At 44.5% G+C, this 27,237-nt stretch overlaps 1 protein-coding gene across 3 annotated transcripts; it reads right to left on the reverse strand.

Moving 5' to 3' along the window:
* Positions 1-143: 143 nt before the first annotated feature.
* LOC125076974 (transmembrane protein KIAA1109 homolog) lies at positions 144-27,193 on the reverse strand. 3 transcript variants are annotated; one of them, XM_047688736.1, is made up of 55 exons: positions 27,050-27,193; positions 26,737-26,960; positions 25,660-25,803; positions 20,217-25,352; positions 20,000-20,145; positions 19,422-19,921; positions 19,164-19,344; positions 18,927-19,088; positions 18,721-18,846; positions 18,534-18,639; positions 18,000-18,056; positions 16,163-16,255; positions 15,540-15,682; positions 15,268-15,445; positions 15,034-15,192; positions 14,736-14,947; positions 14,420-14,543; positions 14,052-14,261; positions 13,277-13,439; positions 13,074-13,202; positions 12,825-12,992; positions 12,536-12,713; positions 12,280-12,453; positions 11,909-12,055; positions 11,597-11,726; positions 11,357-11,487; positions 11,121-11,243; positions 10,908-11,051; positions 10,644-10,743; positions 10,356-10,573; positions 10,095-10,199; positions 9,421-9,685; positions 9,235-9,351; positions 9,067-9,146; positions 8,748-8,971; positions 8,469-8,609; positions 8,225-8,388; positions 8,011-8,158; positions 7,777-7,941; positions 7,565-7,706; positions 7,168-7,402; positions 6,887-7,088; positions 6,196-6,455; positions 5,975-6,119; positions 5,705-5,787; positions 5,514-5,619; positions 5,126-5,437; positions 4,839-5,047; positions 3,240-3,422; positions 3,007-3,159; positions 2,741-2,938; positions 2,257-2,442; positions 1,965-2,095; positions 1,795-1,886; positions 144-1,721 (listed from the first exon to the last, which is right to left on the reverse strand). In XM_047688736.1, coding segments are annotated over exons 1-55 (13,947 nt in total). In that variant the 5' UTR covers positions 27,052-27,193; the 3' UTR covers positions 144-1,528. The 3 variants fall into 3 exon arrangements, with proteins under 3 accessions (XP_047544692.1, XP_047544690.1, XP_047544691.1); XM_047688734.1 differs by adding an exon at positions 16,038-16,064 and having other exon boundaries at positions 1,795-2,095; positions 13,277-13,484; XM_047688735.1 differs by having other exon boundaries at positions 1,795-2,095.
* Positions 27,194-27,237: the final 44 nt, after the last annotated feature.

Raw genomic sequence — 27,237 nt, forward strand, 5'->3', positions numbered from 1 at the left:
ATATATATTTGGAAAATCATTATTCAAAAATCTACTTTACCCCATTTAGCACCAAATAAGTAAAGCATACCAAAAAAACGTTTGTTTTAAATGTTTTTTGTTAAAATAATACAAGAAATATAGTTAATATACTTTTATTCGTATCACATTCATTATTTACAAATCACGTTCCGTAATAAAATATATCAAATACATAATATAGGTCTGGCGTTACAGACGTTCCTTTATTCCCACATCGAGATAAAATATCCAACTACGAAGCTGCTCATTGTAACGGAGGACGAAGAGTTCAATGTCGATCAGTTATTAAAAAAATTATATATAATAAAATTCAAATATTGTAAAATTATTATAAAACTTTTATCATATTGTGTGTATTAATTAAATAATGATTTATTTTTTTAAATCTTGATAATGAAATTCTAATATACAGTAATAAGTATCAATGTAATCAAATTTTTGGTCTTTTTTGATAACAGTTTTGTTTCCTTTACCCGCCTCATTATTAAATTATCATTATTGAATAAATTACATTTAAATATATGATTATTTAATATTTAAGATATTTATAATTCGAAAATCGCGCTACTATATTAACAACACCTACCGCGCTACCTGACGTCGCAAAGTGGCCCTTATTTATAATGGAATAAGTTCTATGTAGGCCTCGTCCACTATCCATCTATTCCTAAACCCAATACAATAACTACTAAACTAACAGTCAATAGTGATCACAATGAAAACACTTCTACGAAATTATACTTTTAAATCTATGAAGTACAGTCAGCGGCATTTATATGCATGGAAAAAATTCAATATTATAATATTATGTTCATTGTAAGTTGTATTAAATTAATCCGAATTGATATGTGCATATTCACGGCTGACTGTACATTCAAAATAATAATTACATAATCGAATAACACGCACTTTGTACTTAAATAAAATATTAAAAAAAAAACATGCGACGCTATTCGCAATACTTACAATAAATACTTCTTAAATTAAATCACTCTAAATGAAAGAAAGTCTTCGAATGTGTAAGAATCGGCGGTATGTTAATAAGTGCTGAAATCAAATAGGGAAAAAAATAAACATTAAATAATATCGACTACACCTCGTAAGCATTGTTTAGAGGGTGCTTAGTTACACATAGTTATCTCTTTCTAACATTACTCATTTTATATTCGAAAGAAGAAGGCACGGCATTGTTTAACTAGTCACCCTTAAATAACATTTATTGATTAAGCAAAACGTATGGAAGGAAGTACTTTAAATTTCGCTAAGACTTGATTGTAATATTTAAGATTTCATATCAAATATTGTAGTATAATCTGTATTTAAACTAAATATTATAGTGATGCAAGCGGGGATCATTTATGTTTATTTCTGTCTGATTCGATCTAAAAAAACTTACGAGTACCTACAGTTGAATTAGCATTCATAATATAATTTAATTGCAACAAAAATAGTTTTGATTACGTTCGAGTTATTAACGCTCGGCTACTGATATATAGTCCCGAGCGCGCTAGGCGGCGGGCCGGTGCGGCACGAGCGCCACGAGGCGGCGCAGCACGAGCGCCAGCAGGCGGTCGGCGGGGTCCAGCGCGCCGCGCTGCAGCCACTTCGGGATCGTGGTGCGCGCGTGGCTGAAGCCCAGCTTCTGCAGGATGTAGTCCACGCCGTACGGCTCGATGGACTTGCCGGCCCACGACAGCAGCCTGAAAGGCGGCCGAGGGTCAGTACGCCCGATCGCGGCGGCGGAGGAGTCGCGCGGCGGCTGAGCGTTCGTACCGCACGGTGGGCTCGAGGTGCCACGTGAGGCAGCGGTAGTCGCGGTAGTCCTGCGGCGGCTGCGCGTCGGCCGCGCCCGCTCGGCCCGGCATCTGCGGGCATCGCACCGGCTCAGCTCGTGCAGTCGGGTGGCGGCGCGTATCGCACGGGTCCCCACCCCATCCACTTACGAATCGCTCCTTCTCCTTGATATACGAGGAGATGAGATCGTGCAGAAAGAGGAAGGCCTCCGCGTCCACCGACACGAAGATGTGGTCCTCGAACTCCGTGATGAAACTACACTCCACTATCGGTTTTTCGTCTGAGGATGTGTTTGTAAAGAATTGTAAAGAAAAGATTATTTTCATTGTTAATTTTATAAAACACCCGGGTTACTTAAATTTACTTTATATTTAAATTCGATAAAAAATAAAATGAAAGTATTAGCAGTGATTCCAAATATTTTGTTTTCGTTCCGTTTACCGCGCTCGGTGGGCGGCTGCGCATCCTGCAGGTGGCTGGTGCGCAGGTGCATCTGCAGCGCCGGCAGCGCGAAGATGACCTCCCGCGCGTGGCGTTCGGGCGGCTTGCTGGCGGTGGCGCCGGCGCTGCCGGTGCTGCCCGTCGTGCCCGTGTTCTCCCGCTCCAGCGACGGGAACTGGTCGATGGCTGCGAGCCCGATCGCATATTTAGTGTCACATGTGACCACGTAGCGAGGCCATTATTACTTATAATATAAATTTTACGACTCCTTCTAGGCCTCGATCGTCGATCGGGGCCTTATTAGAATGGAACGAGCAGTGACTTTTGTATGCTATTTTGTGTTCTTAATTTATCTCATGGTCGGTCGTAGAGAAAACATCGCGACAAAACCTACAAGCGTCGGATAATAGTCGCTACTAGTTCGACAGTGGAGGGGGAAGCTCCGAAAGCAGACTAAACGTCGGGGGCGTGAGCGAGTACTGACCGTCGATCTCGCTGTCGGCGAAGGCGTAGTGGAACCACTCGTGCAGCGTCTTGAACTGCGGCGGGAACAGCACGGTGCGCGAGATGCGGCACACGGTGGCCAGCGACTGGTGGCCGCCCGCGCCGCCCGCGCCCGCGCCGCCCGCGCCCAGGCTGGCCGTGAGCGACTGCACCGCCCGCGTGCGCGCGCCGCGCCCCGCTGCGCACCCGCCGCGTTAGCATCGCCCTCGGCGCCACTCACCCTCACGTGCGCTCCGTGCGACTCACCCTCCTCGTTCTCGATCTGCTGCGCCTCGGTGGCGAAGCTGATGCAGGGATCCTTGAGGCTGAAGAGCGCCCACGACTTCGCTTTCAGGCTGTTGCCGTGGAAGCACGCCAGCGAGATGTTCGAACCTTGCAGCTCCAGAGTTCCGCCCAGGACTGGAACGTTGAGGCGAGGTTTACGGTTTGTACGGCGTAGTTCAGTGTATAAAAAATCACGCATATTGTCTAGTACTGACCGTGCGTGTTGGGGGCCGCCGACACTAGGCGCAGCACTCGCTGCCAGTGCCGGTGGTGTCGTAGCTCGCCTGTGCCTGTGCCTGTGCTAGTACCTGCGCCTGCGCCTGTACCTGCGCCTGCGCCTGTACCTGTACCCGTGCCGGCACCCGCACCCGCACCTGCGCCTGCAGCTGCACCCGCTTCTGTATAATATACTATTCATTGAAACCTAAGAAATGCGAATATCTGTTTTTCTTTATATTTTATATAAAATATGTTATACTCAATGTAATTAATTATTCAGCCCTTATATTTTAAGTTTTATTCTTTTATTTATCGCAAGACTTTTTCATCACTATATTGTATTAAGTTTCCATTGCTAGACCTGACCTTATCCGTAGTAAGAATGCGTGGGCCACAGCAATTATTAGGTCAATAGACACATTTAAAAATATATAATTGTTATACAATGTGTCAGTGTCGTCAAAGCATTAAACGATACCCCTGACAATATATAGCATTATAAAACCAAACACAAAAAATCAAATACATTCATCAACTCAGCCACAGGATATTTTCATTTAATTAATTAACAATATCCTGTACCAGAATCGGAGATATTGCTACATAAATATTAGCGGGTCGATAACTTACGACCGACATAGATGAAACGTTGCCGATTCGAACCATTAATTCATAAATTATTAACCTAAACTAATGCCGGCTGATGTTAAAGGGGACTGTTCGGTAAGCAAGTGAACGGGTACGTCCAGCGCTCGCTCCACACAGTGATTCCCGGTACTATTTAAGGCTTTGTGCGTATGTATGTGTCATGTATGACACAAAAATGAACATTTGCCGGTTATTTAAATACTTTACTTTAAAGTAAATATGTAAGTATGTCTTTTTACCGAAAACTAAGTATTATGTAGATTATTTTCTTACTTATGTAATAAATCTAATTTATTGCATGAGTAAATTTTAAAGGTTTTTTTTAAACTTTAATTTGGAAATTTAAACCACAAAAACATCATCAGTACTACGTTGCGTGAGTTAAAGAATCGTTATAGAAATAAATGTATGTTTATTATGTTGTAATGTAAATAAATGATCTTAATTGATAAAGTGAGTAGGTAAAGGGGATACTATGTTTTTGGTAAGGTGTTTATACTATTGTGCTGGTTAGCTCCGACTAGGGGTAAATAATCCGCCGCTTGATTGACAACGCCGCGCGGCGTTGCTATTTTCATAGGTTAGTGAACTTATCAAATGATGTTTTACTATGTTTTGAGTTCTGTGTGAATTAATTTCTTAGATTTTTTTATTTACTTTTCGTCTATTTTTTTATTCGATTATTTTATCAGCATTAATCCTCGTTTCATTTAATGTGATGACGTCGTCTCCACTTTCTATATTTGAGACTTTTCTAGAACAGACGATAACGACGACGACGCAACAAAACTTGGAAACGAATAGGTACTTATTGAAGTAATTCACCAAACTTTAAATAATCATCATTACTGGATCGCAAATAGTCTTTTTAAATTAACAAAAAATATGAAAATTTATTTACGGAGAGATAATGATAAAAGTATAGGGGACACATAAGAAACACTCACGGTCTTTCCTGTCGCGCGAGGGTCGCGCCCCGGGCGCATGCGCCGAGTGCAGCGACGAGAACACGCGTTTCCCGGACTTGAACTGCTGCGTGAAAAACTCCTCGAGCTTCAGCTGCATCTTCAGCAGCTCCGGCGTCGTGCTGCGGCTCATCAGGATCTGCAGCTGCTGCCAGGTCAGCGTGCCGTGCGCGATGATCGTCGCCGGACGACTGGAGGAGGAATCGCGCAGGAGGGTCAGCGAAAGGGCCCGCGAGCGCGCAGCGGTACGGCACCGGCGAGGCACTCACCCGGGCGGCGCGTGGCGCCAGCGGTCGCGCAGCGCGGCCTGCGGGCGGCTGAGGCGCGCGAGCAGCGCCGGCGCGCCCATGTAGTCGAGGCGCAGCTCGAGCGCGGCCAGGCGCAGCGCGGCCACGTGCGCGGGCGGCTCCTGCTGCAGCAGCGCGTGCAGGCGCGCGCCCGACAGCGCGAAGGAGCCGCCCACGATGCCGCCGCGCGCCTCGAGCGCCGCGCCGCCCAGCGCCAGGCGCCCGGCCACGGAGCGGCGCCGCGCGCTGCCGATGCTGAGGCGGCCGCGCGCGCCCAGCGAGCGCGACTGCCAGCTGCACACGCACACAGGCACACGCGCGTCAGCGGCGGCGGCGGCGGGGGAGGCGCCGCCGCCGCCGCGCGACTCACCTGACGTTGCCCATGACGTTCCCCATGTTCATGTGCACGTTGAGGCGCTCGAAGTTCACCGCGAACAGGACCAGCGTCTCCCACGCAGCGACCTCGGCCTTGCTCTCTGCTGAACGCAGGCGTGAGATTAATTACCATACCATAAGAAACATTTAAGTCCGAGAGGCGCCGTGACTCTTTATTTTCCTTACCCTTAGGTTTCTGAGAATCGTTCGTTTTAGTTTTTTCACGTTGGGGCAGCACCGGTGACAGGGGCGCGTTGTTACTTGACGTTCTGATTTGAAAAAACAATAATTTGTACATATATAGCTTAAATCATTAACTACTACTAATTGTTAATTTTAGCTTACGTTATGTACGATACGACGTTACCAGAGAGTCATGCTTACATGACTGTATTTTAAACACGTCGAAAATAAATGACAGATTTGTGAAGGCAACACCGAACGATCCGTACGTACCCCGACTGTGGTCGCTGTAAGCTGACGTCCCCCAGGAACAGTCTGCGCACAATGCTGCGGCGGTACCACGCCTTGGGGAAAGCCAGAATTTCGCTCAGCCGCCGCATGTCGTACTTGAACCACGCCGACCCCACGTCTACGATGGCTGCAACGCAAATATTTTCCATGTATTCAGAAATATAATAAATTTAAAAAAAAAAAACAAAACTAATTAAACTTACTCGAAAACCTGACAGTGGCCTTGGACTGGTCGTGATCCGTCTGGAAGTCGAGTTTCCTGAAGCGCGAGAGGTGGAACTTGACGAACTCGACGTTAACGGACAGCGAGTCTTTGCGCTCGGTGTCGGCCAGCGGCGACCACTGCGCCTCCTTGAGGCTGGACTTCTTGCCGCCGTAGGGGTGGAAAATGTATACCGAGAAGTCGGCCAGGCAGCCCGTCACACTCAGCCCGCCCATCGCGATCGCTGGTTCGGCTGTCTCTCTGCAATTTTCCACCATTAGTCTAAGTTTATAATTAACAGTATTTAAAACGGGATGTTTACCATGTTTTTTATTTTTATTTGTTGGAGCTCGATATTTCAACTTTATTATCTACGAATGTCTTGTTCACGAGATTCGTAGATAAAGTCGAAATATCGAGCTCCAACAAATAAAAATAAAAAACATGGTAAATATCCCGTTTTAAATACTGTTAGTAATAAAAATAACCATGTTAATTTAAAAGTTTATAATTGTCTAATATAATAAAGAATTCTTTTGAGACGATTGTTGTCTAGACTGACAATACAAATATATCGGCCAGATTTATCTAGATATGAAGAAATAAGGTTACGCCGAGAGAAAACTCTGAATACATTATATGTATGGAATGTTAGTAAAAAAAATATTAGCATATTTAAATATCACACTCACTCATCGCCGGCGCGTTTGGAGCTGAAGACGATCTGCAGGCTGGGCAGCTGCAGCAGGCACTCGACGCGCGAGGCGGGCAGGCAGCTGAAGCGGAAGGCGGACGGGCGCGTGTGGAAGTGCACGATGACGTCCACGGGGAACGACGCGTACACGTACTGGCCGTACGTGCCGCCCTCCGCCTCGCCCTCCGCCGCGCCGCGCGCTGCCACAACGACACTTACACTCTCCGGCCGACCGCCCGTCACCGCCGCGCTACTGCCACGAGCCGGTGTCCAACTCACCTGGCATGGGAGGGGTGAACGATGCTTTCGTCGGAATCGGCTCGAGGGTCTGCTCGAGGAACTCCAGGATGTGCGGGCTGATGATGGTCTCTTCGGGTATGCTCTGCAGCGTGATCCAGGCGAACAGGGCCGCCTTCTTCGTCCCCACTTTCCGCACGTTCGGGTTCAGCGGCATCGTGGGTATCGTTTGCGGAGAGACGGACTCCTCTGGGAGGGTCTTCGATTCGTAGTGCACCTGCTCACAGTTATGACGATTTTTATTTAATTTGCTTCGTAAATTTATTGATTAAGATAATGAGTATATTTTTTAACATAAATGTTAAAAACTTAATCTAAAATGTTCAATATGCTTCGATTAGTACTTTTGACCTAAAACGGTACGAGGGCGCGCACTGACCTTGAGCTGCAGGCCGGGCACCTGGAACACGGTGAGGTCGGGCGGCGGCGGCAGGCGGGCGCGCCGCGCGTCCAGCCCGCCCGACGCCGAGCGCCCCACGCGCGACCGGCTGCCGCTGTGGCTGCTGCCGCCGCTGCCGCCGCTGCGGACACGAGGAACGTTAGTCGCGAGCCTCCCACCGGCCACCTCACGGGCCTCCCTGGCCTACTGACATTTTCATCTCGTCCTCCCGGGAGATGTCCTTGGTGTGCAGCACGCACTTGCCGCTGTTGATGTGCACCTTGACGTCGAGCTCGAAGTCTATGTTGGGCTCGGCGGTCTTGGCCTTGGTCTGCTTGCTCTCGGGCTGGCTCGGGCCCGGAGCGTCCGGGGGCGTCCTGCGAACGAGCGACGTATGAAATCCGGCGGAGCGGGACCGCGAGCGGCGCGACGTCCTCGATACGCACGTCTGCGGGGGCGGGTCGCACTCGTGCGGCGGCCAGGGCGCCGGCAGGCTGCTCTGGCGCTGCACGCCGCCCGAGAAGGTGACGCGCGCGCCGGGCCGCGGCTCCCCGCGCGCCGCGCGCAGCGACGCCGAGCGCGACGGGCCCGCGCCTGCGCAAAGATCGCGTCAGAGCCGGCCGCGGGGCTCGCGTGGGCGCGCCTCGGCCGCGCGCTTACCGGCGAGCGGGTCGCTGTCGGCGGAGCTCCAGGAGGCGCCCTCGATGATGTCCGCGAGCCGCGTGTCGTCGTCGGCCAGCAGCAGCGTCTCGCCGGACTCGCCCACCGCGCTCGACATGCCCAGCGACCCCAGCGGCTCGGACGCGCTGTATGAATTGAAACATCTTTTAGAGATTGTAGATTTGGAGACACCCGTACCGAAGGGACGGGTGGCGGATCCTAGGAGCCGCGAGTGTGCACTGACTGATCGAAGTCTATGTTGGGCTCGGCGGGCGGGGCGGGCGCGGACACGAAGGAGCGGCTGCGGTTGGAGCCGAGGCCCAGCTTGCCCTTCGTGATGGAGCTCGCGCGTACGCTCTGACGACGCAGTTTTTGTATCATGTCCCTGGAACGAATTGTTTTATGGTGTGAGAAGTGTATTTTCAACACTTAGCGAAATATCGTCACGTTGTATTATTAGATTATACAAAGAGTACTCAAAGAGCTGATGCAGATTAAATTCAACATGAAAATTCGTAATCACCTCCGGAAATCCTTAAACACGAGCGCCTCCAGGTCGTGCAGGCGCCTCAGCTCGTACTCCACCGTGCTGTGGCTGGCGCCCAGTGCGCGCAGGTCGTTGATGATCTTGGCCTGCTCCGTCATCTCCTTCTCGATTAGCTTGGACCGCTTCTTGGCGTCGATGCTTGGGTCGAACACGAACGACGGAAGGTGATCCGTATATTTGCGACGGAACACGATGCTTTCCTGTTCGAAATTATATTTTTTTTAGTTGATTGATCGGTCTTATTGAGCGAGCTTTAATAGAAAAAGACTTTTTATTATAAGTCCTAATAATATACCTGAGAGTCTTTGCTGTTATCCGCTTCATCGTCCAAGTCACTTTCGTAATCCATTTTCAGAGGATCTTCCTCCTCGAAACCTATAATGTGATGATATTAGCATTCTAATTTATTCAACGCACTTCTCATTGCAAATACATATAAGAGCCATGAACATCATTAAATTACCAGTCAACATAGTCAGAGTGTGTCCGAGTGCCGACAACTGCTTGCCAACATTCACGTCCAAGTGTATATCCACGCCTTCCATTTGCCACGATACGTTCAGGAACCATTTTGCGTTTTCTGAAAGAGTAAATCTTTGAAAAATCCTTTCCTCATTTCTATTCGATACACATAGAACGAGGAGCCCACCGTTGTGCTTGGCCGCCGTCGTCCTGCTGCAGACCTCGTAGGTGCCCTCGGATACGCAGCACACGTTGATGCAGGCCTCGCCGGGATCGGGCTTCCAGTCGTCGAGCGAGGCCTCGAAGTCGTCTGCGAAACGCAGACAGAGGCCTACGAAGCGGCCCTTGCTGACGAGCGAGCCCGAGCTGCAGGCAGAGATGCTGGTGCTCTCCAGGGTCACCACCACTGCGCCGCGAGACTCCGCCTCGTAGCAGCCGCGGCCCCACGACGACTAAGTCGATACCACAAAATTTTGGAAAAGAGTAACTATTGAGTTTCTTGCGGTTCTTCTAAGTAGAATCTACTTTGCGACTGAATTCAACATTGTAACGATGCTTTTATAAGCCTACTTAAGAGTATATTGATTTAGAATTTTGAGTATTTTAGATATATGAAGGTTTTTTATTATATTTCATTGATGTTGCCTATGTTCAAAGTGTCCTTTAACGAATATGATGATAAGTTACGAATTGATTTTGGAAATTAGTCTGTATTAATAACTTCGGTCATTATTAATAATAATTAATTTCATTTTTTAACCTCATATCATAAACACTCGTAGCAAAACTTAAAACCGTAATAATTCCTAAAAAAAAAACAGTAATAGGCACAGATAAAATTATTTACAACTTGTATCTTACCAGTGGCAGTTGGTTGAGAGGCAGACAGATGCCGATCTCGTCTACATTGAGTTGTAAGAATAGAGTGCTGAGATGCGGTGGCGAAATGTTCGAACTCAATTGTACCTTGTGGAGAGAAATGAGAATTCAATTTTGAGTGTATTAATATTATTGTTTTAATTTATATACGAATTATATTTAAATTGATATTGTTTTATTTATATTGTGTTTAAAAGTTAACAGCTTAAAATTCGATAAATTTGTTAATTTGCACATCGGTACCTTTTCGAACACCTGCTGCGTAGCCGTGAGCACTTCCTTATTCAGGCTCATTCGTTTCTCGTTCCAGTACTCGTACGCGTTTTTATAATTTAGCCAGACGAGGATCGCCTTGTCCACGGCCACTGGCTGTATGTATATGAGCGGCCGCTTTAACGTAATCAGGACTACTTCCTTATCCTCCTCGCAAACTATTTCGTCTTGGAAAGCGTTACGCATCGCTGAAAACATTTAAATAAAGTTATTTACCTATACTTTTAGGGTATCGAGAGTGTATCGTCGCGCAATTACCTATTCTGGTGTTGAAGAAAGCATACTGCTGGAATTCTGGCTCGGCTTCCTCGAACATAGCGTTCCTTATAAGTTGTCCTAGACTGAGGTTCACGTCGACCTGTGAAACAATTTATCATATTGCACTGAATAATAAATACAAAACTCAGTGAAAAATAAGAAAAGGAACAGATCGTTCGATACCACAGCGGAGGAATGAAATAAGGGAGGGAGTCAGTGATACCGGCAATCGAACCGAAACAAGGAATCGAATGTCAGGCAGACCTGCGCGCGCGCGAACAGGCGCAGGCCGTGCGGGCCGGCGGGCTGCGGCACGTTCTGCACGCGGTTGGACAGCTCCAGCTCCACGGCGCCCGTCTCCAGCCGCACGGCAGAGTTGCTGGGCGTCGTCGCCGTCAGCTGGATGCGCTGGGGGGGGGGGGCACAGTCGTTAAACAGAGAGTTCTGAGTACTACCGATGTCAATGGTGATGTTTACCTTTATTCTGATCAGAAGGGAGAACAGCATCCTGTTAAAGGCAGACGAAGATACTTCTTCCTCGTTCCACAGCGGCACCGGTTTTTCCCCGCCGTACACTTTTTGTACCACTTCATTGACTTCCTGAGATTGTGATTATATGATATTCGGATAACAGGCATAAACATAATTAGTATTATCGATATCAATATCTAACAAGAAATAATCATAGAACAATTATTAAAATATATTAGCACCTTCATAAAAACTTTTTGTACGAAAACCAGATGATTCAACAGGTCCGTGGAGAGCGTGTGCTCGAAGAGGCCGATGTCCGCCGTCGCCGACAAGTAGCGCCCCGCGCGCAGCACCACGCCCTCCGGCGCCGCTGGGGGCATCGGAAACGAACCTCAGAAACCACCACGACCACTCGTCGGGGATCATTTTTAATAAAGTTAGTGGAACAAGTTTAGATATAGATTAGGCCGCAAAGTCACCCCTGGCGTCGGCCGTGTCGGCGGAGTCTGCGTCGCTGCGCTCCTGCGGGTCGCAGTCCAGCACGCGCGCCCGACAGGACACGGCGGGCAGCGCCACGGATGCCGCCGCGGGGATGTTGGCCTCCGTCACCTGTCGGGAGACGGATGAACTTTCGGTGTCTCAAAATGTGCCCATTTAGTCGGTAGGCTGAGGCGACATTCAAAAAATACGGCAATCAATTCGGCGGCGGTCGTTTGAGGATATTAAACAGTAAGCAAGTCGAGCCGGCACAATCTTTCCGAAGGAAATAACAACGATCGAAACACGCTGACCTGCAGCTTGGTGACGAAGCTGAGCGAGTGGTGCGGCAGCTCCACCGTGAAGTGCGCGCGGCCCGCCGTCACGCCCGCGCTCTGCACGCGCTCCATCTTGTACTGCGCCTGCAGCGACGGCAGCAGCGCCGCCGTCACGCTCAGGCTCTGCGGCACGGGTCGACCGGACTCGTATTGTTAGTGCCAAAGGGCTCCGCCCGTTTAGTACCCCATCCCGATTGAAGCACTGAATCGATCGTAACGACGAATACATCGAGGTACCTCGATGTCCGGATGAGAACATAGGCATACTAGAACTAAATTTCGGCGAGAAACGAATACATATATATGCAGTCCTCGAATACAGCGGGGGCATGTGGACGGACGTGTACCTGCAGCACGAGCGAGAACTGCAGCTGCAGCGGCTGCAGCAGCGGGTCGGGGCGCAGCGTGGCGGCGGGCGGCGGGCGCGGCGCGGGCGGCGGGCTGCCGTCGTCGTCCTCGTCGCCCGTCGCGCCCGCCGCGCCGCGCGACATGCGCGACGACGTGCGCGTCACGCCCAGCTCCTGCGCACGCAGAGATCGCTCATTTTTATGTGTACTTCATACGCGTGGAACGGAGTAGTTTCCGCGGAGTAGTTTCACCCACTTGCAGCGTGGACGACAGCTGTTTGCTGGAGCGCGTCATGACGCCGTGCAGCGCCACGGGGTGCTGCGGGAGGTCCACGCGCACGCCGCCGATGGCTGCCAGCGCCGTGGCACCCAGGCGCCCTCCCTCCCACGCGTACAGCGCCTGCGACTTGCCCACGCTCACTCGCACCACCGTCCTGGGAAGACGAACTCCGGGGTCAATGTCTATTCGATTTCATTAGTGTAAGTGTATGTAAGGACCCACTATCGGTCTAATTAGTGTAAAATATTGTAGGAATAATACAAACTGATGATTGGGTGCCGTTCCCTCGAGCAGCACGATGGCAGTGCGGCCAAGATTTCCGTTCAGCGACCACTGGCGGGCACGAGACGCCGACAGCGACGCCTGGAGCGACGTGATCTCCGCCTCGAGCTTCAACCCCGACAAGGAGGCCAACAGGCGCGTGCGGTGGATTCTGAGCATATTACACTTTTATGAAAGTTCTGATATCATTTGAATTCGGTCGAATGTTCCGGGTAACAAACGAGATACGTACCTGGCGACGCCGACCACGACGATACCCATGCCGGTGGCGCTGGACGAGGAGTTGCTGGCGTTCTGCTCGCGCGAGCTCGGCCGCGCCCGACCGCGGTACGCCTCCGGCAGCTCCGTCGACACGGAGAACCTGCAACCGGCGAGCAGGGCGTCACAAGGGGAGCGGGCGGCGGCGGGCGGGGCGGTGCGGGGCGGCGGCCGTACCTGTGCGTGATGGTGTCGGCGTCGGGCATGTTGGCGTACAGGTCGAGCAGCAGGTACACGGTGCGCCAGCAGCGCGGCGCCAGCTGTCCGCGGGGCGGCGGCGGCTCGGGCGCGCTGGCCGCGAACATGGGCGTGTGCGCGCCCTCGCTCAGCGAGCTGTAGCCTGTGGACCGCCCACGGGCACCAGCGTTACTCTCTGGGATCTTAACTGTAGGATTCATCGAAACGTCGATTGTTAACTCCTCCATATATACACATGTATTTCCCACTTTGACTGAACTGAGTTGCAGATTGTTCACCTGACACTAGTGTGATTTTTCCGTTTACTCAGGGTGGGCACGTTCAGAGCGGCTTATAATTCAAAAATCGATAACATAGTATGAACTTAAATAACGATTCAGTAGTCAAGTACGTAAAATGACTAGTTGTTCAAGTGATTAAATACCTGGATAATAATCATAGTACCACAGTAAATAAAAATTAAAATAAAATTAAAGAGTGACGAATCTGATAAAGACGATAGATGTTTACAATAAGATGAACGAAAAACAAAAGCGCCATGAAATTCCTGGCGCTTACAAGATATGTATTCTCTATAAGCGACCTAGCGCTGCATGTTTTAATAGTTCGATAAGAAGACATAATAAAGATTTATAACTGCAGCAAAACTTTAGTAGAAATAAAGTTCTCTTACCAGTATTTAAAAAAAAAAAAATTTACATGTTTTAAATATTTGTATTCGGGTTATTTAGTAGCTACCTATAGACATACTGACCGAGTTTTCCTTTAACGGTCTTGCCGGTGGAGCGCAGCTTCTGCGCGAAGGACTGCGGGCGCGGCCTGGGCGGGGGGGGCGTGCCCTTGTCGGAGCCCGGCGCGGGCGGCTCGGGCGCCACCGACAGCTCCCACTTGGGCTCCAGCGTGGCGTACTGGCTGTCCTTGTCCAGGGACGACATGCTCACGACGTTTTCCGGGAAGTCGGACACTGAGGAGACACAGTAGTGGTATTTTTCGCTAAAATAAGTTTTATTATCACGTGCAATAAATACTATGTAATTGTATCTATTTATATTCACTTAATTATTTATTATCTGTATTAATGAGAATAAAAAAACATATTAATATAACAGTAAAGAACTATACCAGAAGGATGTTTGTCGTGCCGGCGCGAAGAGTTGGTCTGCGTGCGAAGCTCGCTCTGCGTGTCCTTTACGTTCTGGTACATGTTGCTGATCTGATGCAGCAGCCGCAGCAGTGGCATGTTCACCTGCACGAAAACATACAAGATAAAAAAATACTATGAAAGATACAAAATTATTTATTGTAGGTACTGAATTCAAAAACAGAATTGTATTCGATACATATGTTTTTTAAGTAATGCTTTCTGTTTGGATATCCACGGCGATGGAGACCACATATCATCAGATAAGCCTTCTATATTTTGCCGTGCGAGACCCACCTGTTGCGATATAAAGCGAATACTGATGTTGAAATTGAGCATGGTGCTGATGTGTTTCTTGAGTTGCCCGCGCGATATGTACAGCACGTTCTGCCGCTGGATGAGGTCGTCCACCGCCATGTCCGCTACTTTTTTCAAGTCCACGTCGATCGATATCTTCTCGCAAAGGAATGCAGGAGTTTCCGAAGGTATGTCCACATGCGGATGATTCGCTGAATAAAAATAAAAAAGCATTAGTTTAACATCTGTTGCTATCTCGGTCAACAATAAAATGAATCTCGTATACAATACGCCGTACCCTTGCCTTTGCTATTCTGATGTCTTCGATCGCGGGCTAACTCTCCCACCACGATATCGATGCGGAACATGTCCACCCATGCTAGGAGAGACAGTTTCGAGCCAAGGGAATCTAGACCCGAACCGGCCTCGGCACCGACGCCTTTAACTTTCGATTCACCTGTAACCACAGTGTTGCGAATGAAGTGATCGGATAATACGTAAGGGTGGAATGAGAGCACAGTTAGGTTCGTACCGTGCGCCACCTGGTGCGGAGACACGCCCAGCGCGGACAGGAAGGGCTGGAACACCAGGTGCGCGTCCAGCAGCATGAGCGAGCCCTGCAGCGGGTACAGGCTGCAGTTGGGCATGGCGGCCGACACGGCGCGACCGGGCATCTTCGGCGGCATCATATGCTTCTTGCTCTTCGGTTCCTGGCGGGGAATCGTCCCGGATCGAATCGAGTATCGGATAAAATGAAACTGACATTAAAAGCTCGCGTCGTGAGGGGAAGTATCGCGCTCTCACCACTTTGATGGGCTCCTGCTTGGCCATCCACTGGTAGAGATCCTCGCGGGCGCGGTCGTTGGCGATGTTGTCGTGGCTGCCCTGGGAGTACAGCGACGGGTTCGAGCCCACTGTCGGCAGATCCTCTTTCAACGTTCCGTAATCTATTATTGGAATAAAACCATTTAAGATAACGAACGTCCATTTTACGAGTAATTAACTCGTAAAATGGACATTTGTTATAGACAACTAGAAAACATGAACTCTCATTAGGCAGCCGTTTTTAAGAAAATAGAGACCGAACTTTGGAAGGTTTCTATTCTAAAGGTATATCATCCACAATATAATCTACCGCAAAACAACAATGCGCTCATTTTTCTATTCTGTTTAAAGCTTATGTTAATCAGTGTAATTGCACGCACGCACGCACGCAAACTTGAATATTAGTGCACTGACATGCTGATGGCGATGACAAGGACCAGTCAGTTCATGGTTCTTAGATAGTATGTGACCACTTACCGTCAAAGTGCTCATCTGATCTGCTTTCTTGTTATCCATGAAAAAGTTTCCCATTATAGATAAAGTTACATTTATTATATTACTAAATATTTGATTACTTTTTATAATTTTCATAATATACTCACTGGCAATGGCGTCGTCTTGGAATGGCGTTTTCCTCGTGGAGAAAGGTAGCGATGGAAAAACTAGGCTCGCACGACTGCTTTGTGCCGCTCGCACTGTTGATTATTTCGTTTCATATAACTTCCAATAAAAGAATTTGTAATAAGGAACTTTGTATTGCCATTTGCTTTTTTGAAATTAAAATAGGAAAATTTGTTAAAGAGACCAGTAACATATTATTTACGATAAAACTTGTCAAAAAAACGAGTCAAGTGATTTGATGAATTTGCTATGCATGACAGATATTACTAAAAAAAATGTTAAAAATTGTTAAAATGAAAAATATTTTAATGTTGGTGTATAAAAAGTGCAATATTTCAATGCATTAATTTGACAGAGACTAAAATCTACAACAAAGCGGATTACAAAAATTATCAATATAATTTATATAAATTTAAGAATTAAAAATATCCATAACGTGCATTTACTTTCTCAAATGGGTTTATATAGAATAAACATAAAACTTGCGAAAGTAAAGAAACCAAAAAGTTTGAAAATATATCGATGAAAATATAATGAGGACATACAACGTTGAAAAGATATATTTAAAATGATTAACATTAACGAATCTGGACTGGAAAACAAATTAAACGTAGACATAGACAATAAATCTATTCTTTATCGAAGACGCACCGCTCCAGGCTAATTCATTGGCACGCATTAGTATGAGACATTAGACACTCGGGGTTACTAGATATCTTAATGAGCGTGAGATTACTGATGTAAAAGTAAGAATGAAGACAGCAGAAAAATAAAAATTACATTATATTTGATAATGCATACCGAACGTATTTAACATGGAGTGGACGCGCCTTGGAGTGAACAGATCTATACAGACAAGGAACACGTAGAAGAGGTTGCCTTATCGCTAAGACAGCGATCTCTTTCAGACAATCTTAAGGTAGAGAAGAAAAAAAGGACCGCAAATTTCCTATAGTAAAATTTCTATATTCATATAAATTTTTCGTCATTTACAGAGCTATGCTCGATATGTTTCGAGAAGAATACGGCTTGATTGAATGGACGTAACAAAATCCCATAGCTCAATAAATGACGAAAGTTATTCCAGATTAGTTAATACGTAATAATAATAATGAACGAATAAGGTTAAAAAAAAGACGTTACAATTAATAAAGTAACAAAACATTATTAATGCTATTTTTTTCATTAACAAAATTCAATTAAAATAAATCGATTATGACTTAGTATGTAACCAAATATAGAAGGTATAAGGATACAAGGTTTCACAGACAAAACGAAAAACATCGTTTATAAAAGTTTACTCGCAAAACGTGCAAGTTTAGAGGCCTGTATCCACCAAAGCGGATTCCGACGAAGATTTGTGCAGGGTTACGTATAGCCCATTTCAATAGTAGGGGGAGTAAGGTAAATATAAAATTTGACTTTGAATTGACATAAGATTTCGAGATCGGATCTATGTTATATTATGGAAAAATTTTGATCTTGGCAAAGTTATTATCGAATGTGTTAAGGTAACGTTAGTACTTAAGTTCAATAGTTATGTAGTATAAATAGAGATATATTAATCAACTAGTGTATAATATAGCAGAGCTGTACTATATTATATTTAAAAGTATGTGTTATTTATATTTCCTGTTTATTACATTGGAATATAGTATTTACAGTTATTTATCCATCTCTCCACAGCATCTGTAGTCTGCTTTCTCCCGTCTTCTCCGGCTATCCAATTCGGTGGATACAGGTCCTAAGCGTATCGTCATAGCAAAACAACACTCAACATATAAACCATAATGCACAGGATGAACAAAGCGTACGAACCGGACGGAGGCGTGGACGGGTACGAGTGCGGGCGAGCGGTGGGCGTCGGCGCGCTCGCTTCACAGACCAATATTGTATTAGTATGTTTAAGAAACGATTTTTGTTTATATGCATTTATTTACTATACTATACTGGCATATTATACATATTGACAATAACCTTATTGTTATCTTATAGTATCGTCTGTACAAATGTAAAGCCCTGATTATCTATTATTATTAATCTACCTGATATTTTATCAATACAAATATACACGTCGCTCCGTGGAACCAACACATTTAAATACTAAACTTATCTATAGCTTTATGTATACTTTATAAAGTATTCAGACGACTTCGGTATATTTCAATATATAAGCCTCAGCTTCAGCCGCCCACGCACACGCTGTATCCAAATGCATTTTTTTCTTAACTCATTTACAGGTACTAATAGCTTGTTCGTGCATAATCTGTGCGTTGGCTATTTTATTATACGTAATATCACACTCTGAAAGTCAACTATAATTGCAGGTATTACTGGAAAAAAATAACTCACCAGGAATTTGATTGGTAAGTTTGTCCACGTCCATGTTCAACAAGAGGCAGTTCTCGTCAAGAGCCTCGTTGTCGAACTGATACTCTTGCCAACCCTCTACAGAATCCTGAACGAGTATATTTTTCAGAAATTATGATTACACTTCTTTATGACTTATAATTTATGACAACATTTTTTGGTACCATACCTCGAGCAAATCAGGCAAAGCGAAAGTAACGTTGAGTGGTCTCATAACTTTGCTCTTGTAATTGTGCTCCAAAAGAAGCGGAGTATACAGAATATTTTTCCACTGTCTGGTGAGAACTATGACTCCCTGGAATCAGATCAATACAATAAGATATTTATTAATCGAAGGCACTCAGCCAGCCCATTACCACAAACAAACGTCGTCACCTGGCGCAGCGTGGACAGCGAGGGCAGGTGTCGCTCGGCCAGGTCGGCCTGCACGGCGGCCGCGTCCGCCTGCAGCGCGTACCGCAGCAGCACGGCGCACAGCTGCAGCGACGGCTCCTCGCGCAGCTGCTTGGCCATCGGCGTGTGGCGCCCGTAGCGGCTCTGCGGACAGCGGCCGGTCAGCGCGGGCGGCTAGGAGGGCGCGGGGCGGCGGCGGTGGAGGCGGCGGCGACTCACCTTGGGCGGCGTGTGGTCGGGCGCGCGGTCCAGCGCCGACGCCATGAGGCTGGCGGCCGTGGCGGCGAGGCGGCGCGCGCGCGCGCGGTACAGCGCCACCACGCGGATGCCGAGCCGGTTGCACGGGTTCATCCACGCGTTGATGGCGGGCGAAGCGGTGCTCAGCAGGTTCCAGTCCAGCCTGGCGTTCGAAATAATGACGTTTTATCGAGATTTCCATTGTGAACCGCGGCGCCGGCGTATCGTTGCGGTTATTACCTCGTGTAATCGATCTTCTTCGTGATGGGGGTCCTCGGCGGTGCGGCGAAGTTAAACCAGACCACTTTGAAGTCTATCGAGCACGACGACGTGTTGCCGCCGTCCTTGACGGGCACGACGGTGGTGGTGCTGTCGTTGGTGGGGTCGTCGGGCGCGGGCGTGGTGGGCTCGGGCGCGACGGGCGGCACGGGCGGCGGCTGGGCGCTGCTCAGGTTGGGAGTGCTGGGCTTGGAGTTGGATTCTCTTTTTCGAAATAGCTCCTCGATTCCTGAATTGCGTAATCCTTTCGACTTCTCCTTGTCGGGTTTCGATTCCTCTGCGGATTTGACGGATTCGCGACAGCTTTCGCTATCGGTTCGTTGTTGTTTTTTGTCTTCGTTCGGTTTATGAGACTGTGAATGTTTCGATACCTTAATAGAAACACCTTCAATACCACATTCGAACATAATGTATCCGATGGAGTTCTCTTTTTGACCCTCCGTTGCTCCATTTTGACAACCCTGTAATGACAGCATTTTTTTTTAACAGTAATAATTCGTTATTAAAATCTTACATAAAACTTTGTCGCGAATCCTTACCATATTATCACATCCTTTTCCACACGAGTCTCCTCTGATAAATTTAAATGAGACTTTTGAATGTTGACAAGGAATACCGGTAATAGTGGCATCTTTTAATTGTGATGACTCATTACGAATACGACGCAACTGCCCGTGGACTTTTCCTGTAAAACATAATTAACTATACCTAATGATTTCTCACAAAATTCCATTCCAAATTAAAAGTCATACATACCAATGTTTAATTTAATTGTCGTATCCTCGCACTGTTGTTGCGACGTCTCTATAAAGACCGGTTCTCCCTTTTCCGGCCCTCGTTTTCTTCCTGAGGATTGTGTTGAGATCAGCGCGCGTGGTCCTTTCATAATGCCAAATGACTTCTTACTTCCTAGGGCTCGAAGGGTCGGTCTATAGTACAGTTGTACTGATTCTAGAGTTTTCTTTGTGCTGATATATTTGGCTACTATATTTTCAACAGATACACCAAATAGCGAAACACACGTCAAATCTTGTATGTTATCAAGTGCAGAAAATGATATCATGTCTTCGACGACAGAAGACTGAATGAAAATGATATTAACTTTAGGCACTGTGACCGTGGCTTGGAGTTGGTCGCACACCGTCTCTTCGTATATATTAGAATGCGGTATCGTCGCAAGTTTGCATTTGTCATCCTTCTCCATTACTATACTAGACCCATTAGTAGCTTGCATTTGAGGTAACCAGTTTAGTACATACTGTTTTTGTTTTAATACGTTCGACGATTCCACTGATGAAATACAAAGTAAACGCAAATGGTTTATAACAGTTATAGGGTGGATATTTGCTAATACTGGCGTCAAAGATTCAACAAACTTTTGAGTGCTTTCTAAGACTAGCGGTGTTAGCATTACGTCGACCTCACCGCGCAATTTCACGAATAGACCGTTTTTGCTATCACTCGTTGTTGTTATTGTAGATGTACTACTTTTATCCGTTGTATTTTCTTGATTATCTTGTACGTTCTGTTGTAAATCCCACCACGCTTGTGGGTAGGGATGTGATTTAATTTGAGAGTTAAAATGTGACGGTAAATTGGAATAAGGACCATGTTGATTTTGACTAGTATGAACGTCTTTCTTAGATATTAATTTCAATGACTGCACTTTACCCACGTGTTCAAAAGTTGGAAGATACTTTTGGCCAACGTATACCAAGGAGCCATCTTCAGCTCTCTTAAATAGCGGCAATGTGAATACGTCACTGCCACTTGGCAAGGAACAGGTTGACCAATTACAACACCTATACTGCGGCAAATTGTTTATATAGCTCGACATAAGTAAAGGAGAATCTACAATGGGCTTGTTGGTTTGCATATGAAGATTGACTAGTGTCATATCTTCTTGAGAAGATATAGCAGATATGAATGAAGTTGATGACACCGATCCACTCTCTGAGTCAGGTTGAACGCCTGCACTTAAATTGCTTATTGTGTCGTGACCATCGATTATTTCTGACCTGTGTCCGATGTTTAACCATTTTTCACTATTGCCATCTCCGATTCCATACGAAGTGTGTTCTTTGGGATTACTCCGTCGACTACCGAAAGAATGTTTTAAGCTTGATGAACGACTAGGGAACATATCTTCATCTGCTGAAAAAAATGCTTCTGAATGATTTTCGCTTGTAATCGATATGGTTCGCTGGACTTCCGGTACCATAGCATCTTCTTGCGGAGGTTGTGAATTTAGCGAGTAATGAGAGTCGGATACTGCTACACTTCTTGGTGGTACTCTGGGTACTACAAATTGATCATTATCGGGTTGAACAGGTCTTTTAACATTAATATTTGAACATTCCTTCAAACCACAGCTAAGAGCTAGTTTCGAATCAGAAACGCTGCTTTCCATCTGGGGTACATTTAAAACTGTTTTATTAAGTTTAGAGTCGCTGTCAATTTTTGAACTACCCAGGGGAACTGTAGAATCTACTAGACGGGCGTATGGAACATCACTTTTTGTACTTGATACTAAAACATTATTGCTGCCTTTACTCATGCTCGTATAAGAAAACCTTCGAGTGAGGCTTCTTCTGTCTATGCTTTGCGGTGACTTGCTAAGATTTTGCGGCAAAGGTGATGGGATCAAAGTTGATACATTTGTCGGTTGCAAACAGACATTTAAGTTATTATATGGTGGTGTATGGAAAACCAACTGTCCGGGATGAAGTAAGCTTTGACCGTAACCGTATTCTCCAGGAGACGTTTCAATTACGTTAAATACAGCTATGTTTATTCCTTCGAGTAAGTCCGAAGAACTTGGCTTTAAAAAGTTAGCACCATTTCTATTGGAACCGAAAAATTTACAACCTCCAATACATCCGCACTGGGTACCTTTACCTTCACTTGGCCACAGGAACCACAATCTTTTAAACTTTTCGTCGTGTAATTTTAAAAACTTTTGCTGGACAAGGTGTAAATTTTTTGGACTCTGTGGTAATGATGAAGCAGCTTCTATGAGTAAAGGACCCAAAGACATCGAGCCCACTCCAACCCAATTTTCATTTTCTGGTACTTTGTTTGCTTGACTTCCGTTGCTTCCACTGGAGTGGTGATGAGTGTTAGCTTGCATGTTGGTCTGTGTATAAAGTGCAAGTTTAATATTTGGCAATAGTCCAGTGATGCCGGTTCCAAATCCAGACCCATGTAAATTACAAAATGATAATCTAATCGGTGATATCCACGTTTGAAGAGTTGTATTTGTGTCGGCGACGTAAATATCGATGAGATCAATAGCGACCCGAATCATCCTATATTTTATTTCATTCGGAGTGGGACAGCGATATTTAAGTGCTAGGTCTGTTTCTGGACATAAAACATTATTGAGTCCATGGTGGCATTGTTTAGCGGTGTTAGGAGGCGTCAGCTCATTTTCGTTATCACTAATAAGAAGTAAAAATGTTTCAAGTGATGAAATAATTTGATAAAGCTGTGGTAATGTCAGTCGCCCAGTCAATTGACCCAATTGCAGTTCCATCATCCAAGCATACTCAATTGTTTCTTCTTCGACGGATCTATTAGTGTCACTAAAAAAACCATTTCCCCTCAGCTGGAACGATGAAAGCATGAGATGTCCTTGTTGAAGAGCGTTCGAACTATTAATCCCATTCGAATTAGATCGTGAAGGGTTGTTTGAGGAAACCAATATCGATGGACTTAACAAGAGCTGGAGTTTAGTCTCACGAAAACTTTTATCCATTTCAAAACCGAATCTTTCAATTAATATCACAGGACAGGGTGGCTCATTTTCACTACAATTTTTAACCAAGTGTGCTTGTATATCATGAATTATAATTGACACGGTAACGTCTAATGGGCGACAACGGCGTGGATCGAAAGGGCCCTTGCTGGAATCACTCGAGTCATCAATTGATATCTCATGTTGATTTATACTACTTCTATCATTTAACTTCGTAGGGTTTTCACTGGACCAATAATATGTTTCCATATTAGGTGTTTTTTGCATGTCTGTAAATGATTGGTCTTCTCCAAAAATATTTTCCAGTAAGTTCATGAAACTTGTGATTATAGTGCCATAAGCAAGTAAGATAGACGGCCCTACCTCAAGTTCAACACTCACTTTATCTGGGGTAAGAGTTGTACGATCAAAGTTGTTCCCATCTAAAGCCCAATTTATTTGAGGTTGCTTTCTCATTCGAGGTATTCTCATAGGTGATAAAAGTATTTCTTCCTTTTCCGGTGTTGTAATATCCGCTTGTGGCTCTGGTCCCAGAGGTGGTATAGGATGGTAATTGTATCGAACACTTAGTGCAACTATTGGAACAGACCAACAGTCTACCCAACCTTGACTTTTAACACATTTCCTACGCCACTTCGATGATTTTAATCTACATGGAATGAGCTTCATGTTTTTATCAATAGATAGGAGCAATAATCTTGATGTGTTGACTTCTGGCAAATAAAGACTCATATCAACAGCTTCACCTTGTACCCATATCTTTAGAGGAATGACATCTGGCAAGAAATCCGTAAAGGGTAAGTCGAAAGACAAATCCAGTAAGTCACCACAAAAAGCAACATGATTATTTTCTTGATTAGTTGAACTGCAATCTATCCAGTTGTATTGATTACTTACTGTGACCACTTCACATTCTTTCAAAAGCAAAGATATTTTCCATGTGTAAGGGACAAAGTGTAATATATCTGGCCGAGCTTTGCTGGCCCAGTCATTAGTTAGATCTTGAAAGAAATCAATATGAGTGTAAACAAAGTGTGCAGTAGCTTTACATCCGGTCAAAGAAAGCTGCCAACATTGGTGATGATTCCATACAAGTGGATAATGACATTTGACTGTATATTCTAGAGTCTCACTTTCAGCTAAGCTCCTATATTGAAGACTAGTGGTCGCTTCCAAATGTAGCAGCTGTCCAGTAATTTTTGTTGTATATCCATCTTGCAGTACAATCCATGGTAAAGTAACTTCAAGGTAAGACCCTGCTCCAATATTTATATGAACAGCATTGGTTTCTTTATTTTTTGTAAACAATATGTCTATTGTGGCCTCATTTAAAGTCGATAATCGAATATCGAAAGACTGCATCTGTCTTCTATCACCAGGTTTTGGCTGTGGAGTTACTTCCAAATTCTTGTAATTAGGAGGAAAAAAGAATTTAAATAAATGATCTCTTTGCCTGTCTGCCCAAGGACCATAACTGAAATCAGTTCCTTTACCGCACTTAATATCCACACCCCAAATAGGTGGCGCCGATTCAACTATGTCACCATTTGCTAACTGGAGTAACACAGGTTGTTCTGGCACTAATCCAGGTTCATCCATATAGAAATAAACTTCCATGTAGTTAGAGCTCATAATGACAAATCCTTCACCCATATATCTGGGTGGTTCATCTACCATAGCAGTATAATTTGGACTTGGTGCCAACATAACTTTGCAATTTTCAGCTTTAGCCTTTACAAAGTGCATTAGATGGTCTAAGCTCGATGCTGGTGGTTTTGTACTGTACATCAAGTGAGCCTCTTCTATACTGATTGATAATGTTGTTGGTACCAATCGATTTCCAAAAACAACACGTCCAGAACAAATATCAATTTTAATAACAGGTATAAGATCGCGCCATGTTCGGGCCATAGCCGCTTCGGATCGTACAGTATCTTGAGCTCGTCTTCGTTTTTCGTTTGCATCGTTCATGGCCTTGTCCCGATCGGCCGAATCGTCGTCGTCGTGTTGTTGCTTAATGTATGGATCAAGCCCAAAGGTTTTTTCGAGTTCAGCGTACAGATCACATCGGTTGTAAAAATGTAATTCAAAGCCATTTAACATAATAGAGAGACGAGTATCCGAATGTGATAAATCTGGAAAAATAACAACTAACTTAATTCATATTAACTTTATAGTAATGAATTTACTGAAATGAAGAGTCCCTATATGCCACTGAAATTCATTGTACAGTGTTTATAAAAAGAAAACATAGTGACTAAATCTGAATGTGTCATGCAAGAAACACATTAATGTATATCTTCAAACAGAGTAGCATGTTAATTTCAGTTCCAAATCAGTTCAAAACAAGCATGCTATTAACATTATTGCACAGTAGAGATATAATGAATAAAATAAATCAATAATTATCTTTTTATATCGAACTTATTATATATTGAATACCTTCAGCAACATCTTTTGGAACATAGGAACGCCACCATCTAAATATCAGGTAACCATCTTGAATGCGAAGTGTGTAATCATAATTTATGTAAACAATATCACGAAACATGATTTTGCCAGAGAGAGCATTAAGAGTAAATGAACCTGTAATAAAACATTTTCAATTATTTTTAAAGTATTCATTATAATGAATTTTAAATTTATATTAAGTTAACATTAATCAAGTGTCTGATTGTTCCTTTTTACACATATGGCAAAATTAATAATCACTCCATGGTATGGAGTATTGAAGAAACTAGGTTAAATTATTACAAAACATAAGAAAAATTTATACTTGGATACTAAATGACATAAACACAGTCCATAGGTCAAGGACTAAGGGTGAAGTTTAGGCAGCTGAGTAATTTGACTAAAGTGGTATGGGTTTCCTATGGACTACATACTCCTATAAACACACCTGTCCTATGGACAAGCTATTAGCCTCACTTGGAATGAGAAGACCAAGAAGAAAACAAAATGTAGTAATAAGCTTTAATAAGTAAAGGCTTTATTATTGTTTCATGAACACACAGTAGGCATATTCTTGTAAAATTCACATATTAAAAATAAAAACAAGTGATAATCAAATTAAGTGTGAAATATTTGTATTCTATATTTGTGCCGAAATTTTATTAATCTCTTCATTTTTCATAAATTCTATAATACATATATATTATATATTATGCTATGTTCTTGAGTTTTAATTAAATTATAAAAATAATATTGAAATGAAAACATATTCTTGTTTAAGGATTTCATAAAATAAACTTACTAAATAGACATAATTATGTCTTATTAGAGTATCGGAATATTGGAATTTGTATTTATTAAAACCTATTAATTGATTCATTTGAATGTTCTTAATGTATTTGTTTCACTAACAGTCTGATAACAAATATTATTTGCTTAGATTATATTATATGACTGTAAGCTACAAATGATTTTAATTTATATTGCAGATAGTACTACTCAGAGCGCTTATAAGCTCGACTTCAAACATAGATTGTTTTTCTTAAAAATATGTTACCACTAACTTACCAATTTTAAAATTCTCATCTTGAAAGTAGAATTTATTAATCAATCTTGTTAGTATGTAGCCGAGAACACGACTATTGTAGTACGTTATATAAACTATCCACAGTATCGCTGATATTAGCGATACGAGCAGCAGCGCAAAATTCCGATCCATGGTGATCTCGGCGAAGTCCGTCGACGAGAAGTTCCATCCCTTCGCCACCGGATCGAGCGATCCGGTGTAATTCCTAAACATGAACCACAATAATAAACTCTTTATGTGTCATCATAGTTAATATAATAAACATCAATGGCATACGCAATACTATAGACTCACATTGTTAAGAGAATTTGTTTACTAGGATATTTCACATCGTTTATAAAGTATTGAATTCTCTAATAATTTGTACACGGTTAACATTTCCAGTTATTGTTTCTTTATCATATTATTTGCATTCACTTAATTACTCCGTTTTGACAGATCTATAGATCTCCCTTACACTACGTACGTTTCATTTTACGCAT

Source organism: Vanessa atalanta, chromosome 3 (assembly GCF_905147765.1).
Source record: "Vanessa atalanta chromosome 3, ilVanAtal1.2, whole genome shotgun sequence".
Lineage (NCBI taxonomy): Eukaryota > Metazoa > Arthropoda > Insecta > Lepidoptera > Nymphalidae > Vanessa > Vanessa atalanta.

What these genes read in the sequence shown, in the direction of transcription:
- LOC125076974 (XM_047688734.1), bottom strand. An exon ending in GTCGTGGTCGGCGTCGCCAG is followed by an intron (nt 12,993 to 13,073) that starts GTACGTATCTCG and finishes TAATATGCTCAG; the next exon opens with AATCCACCGCACGCGCCTGT. An exon ending in GTGTTTAAGGATTTCCGGAG is followed by an intron (nt 8,610 to 8,747) that starts GTGATTACGAAT and finishes AATTCGTTCCAG; the next exon opens with GGACATGATACAAAAACTGC.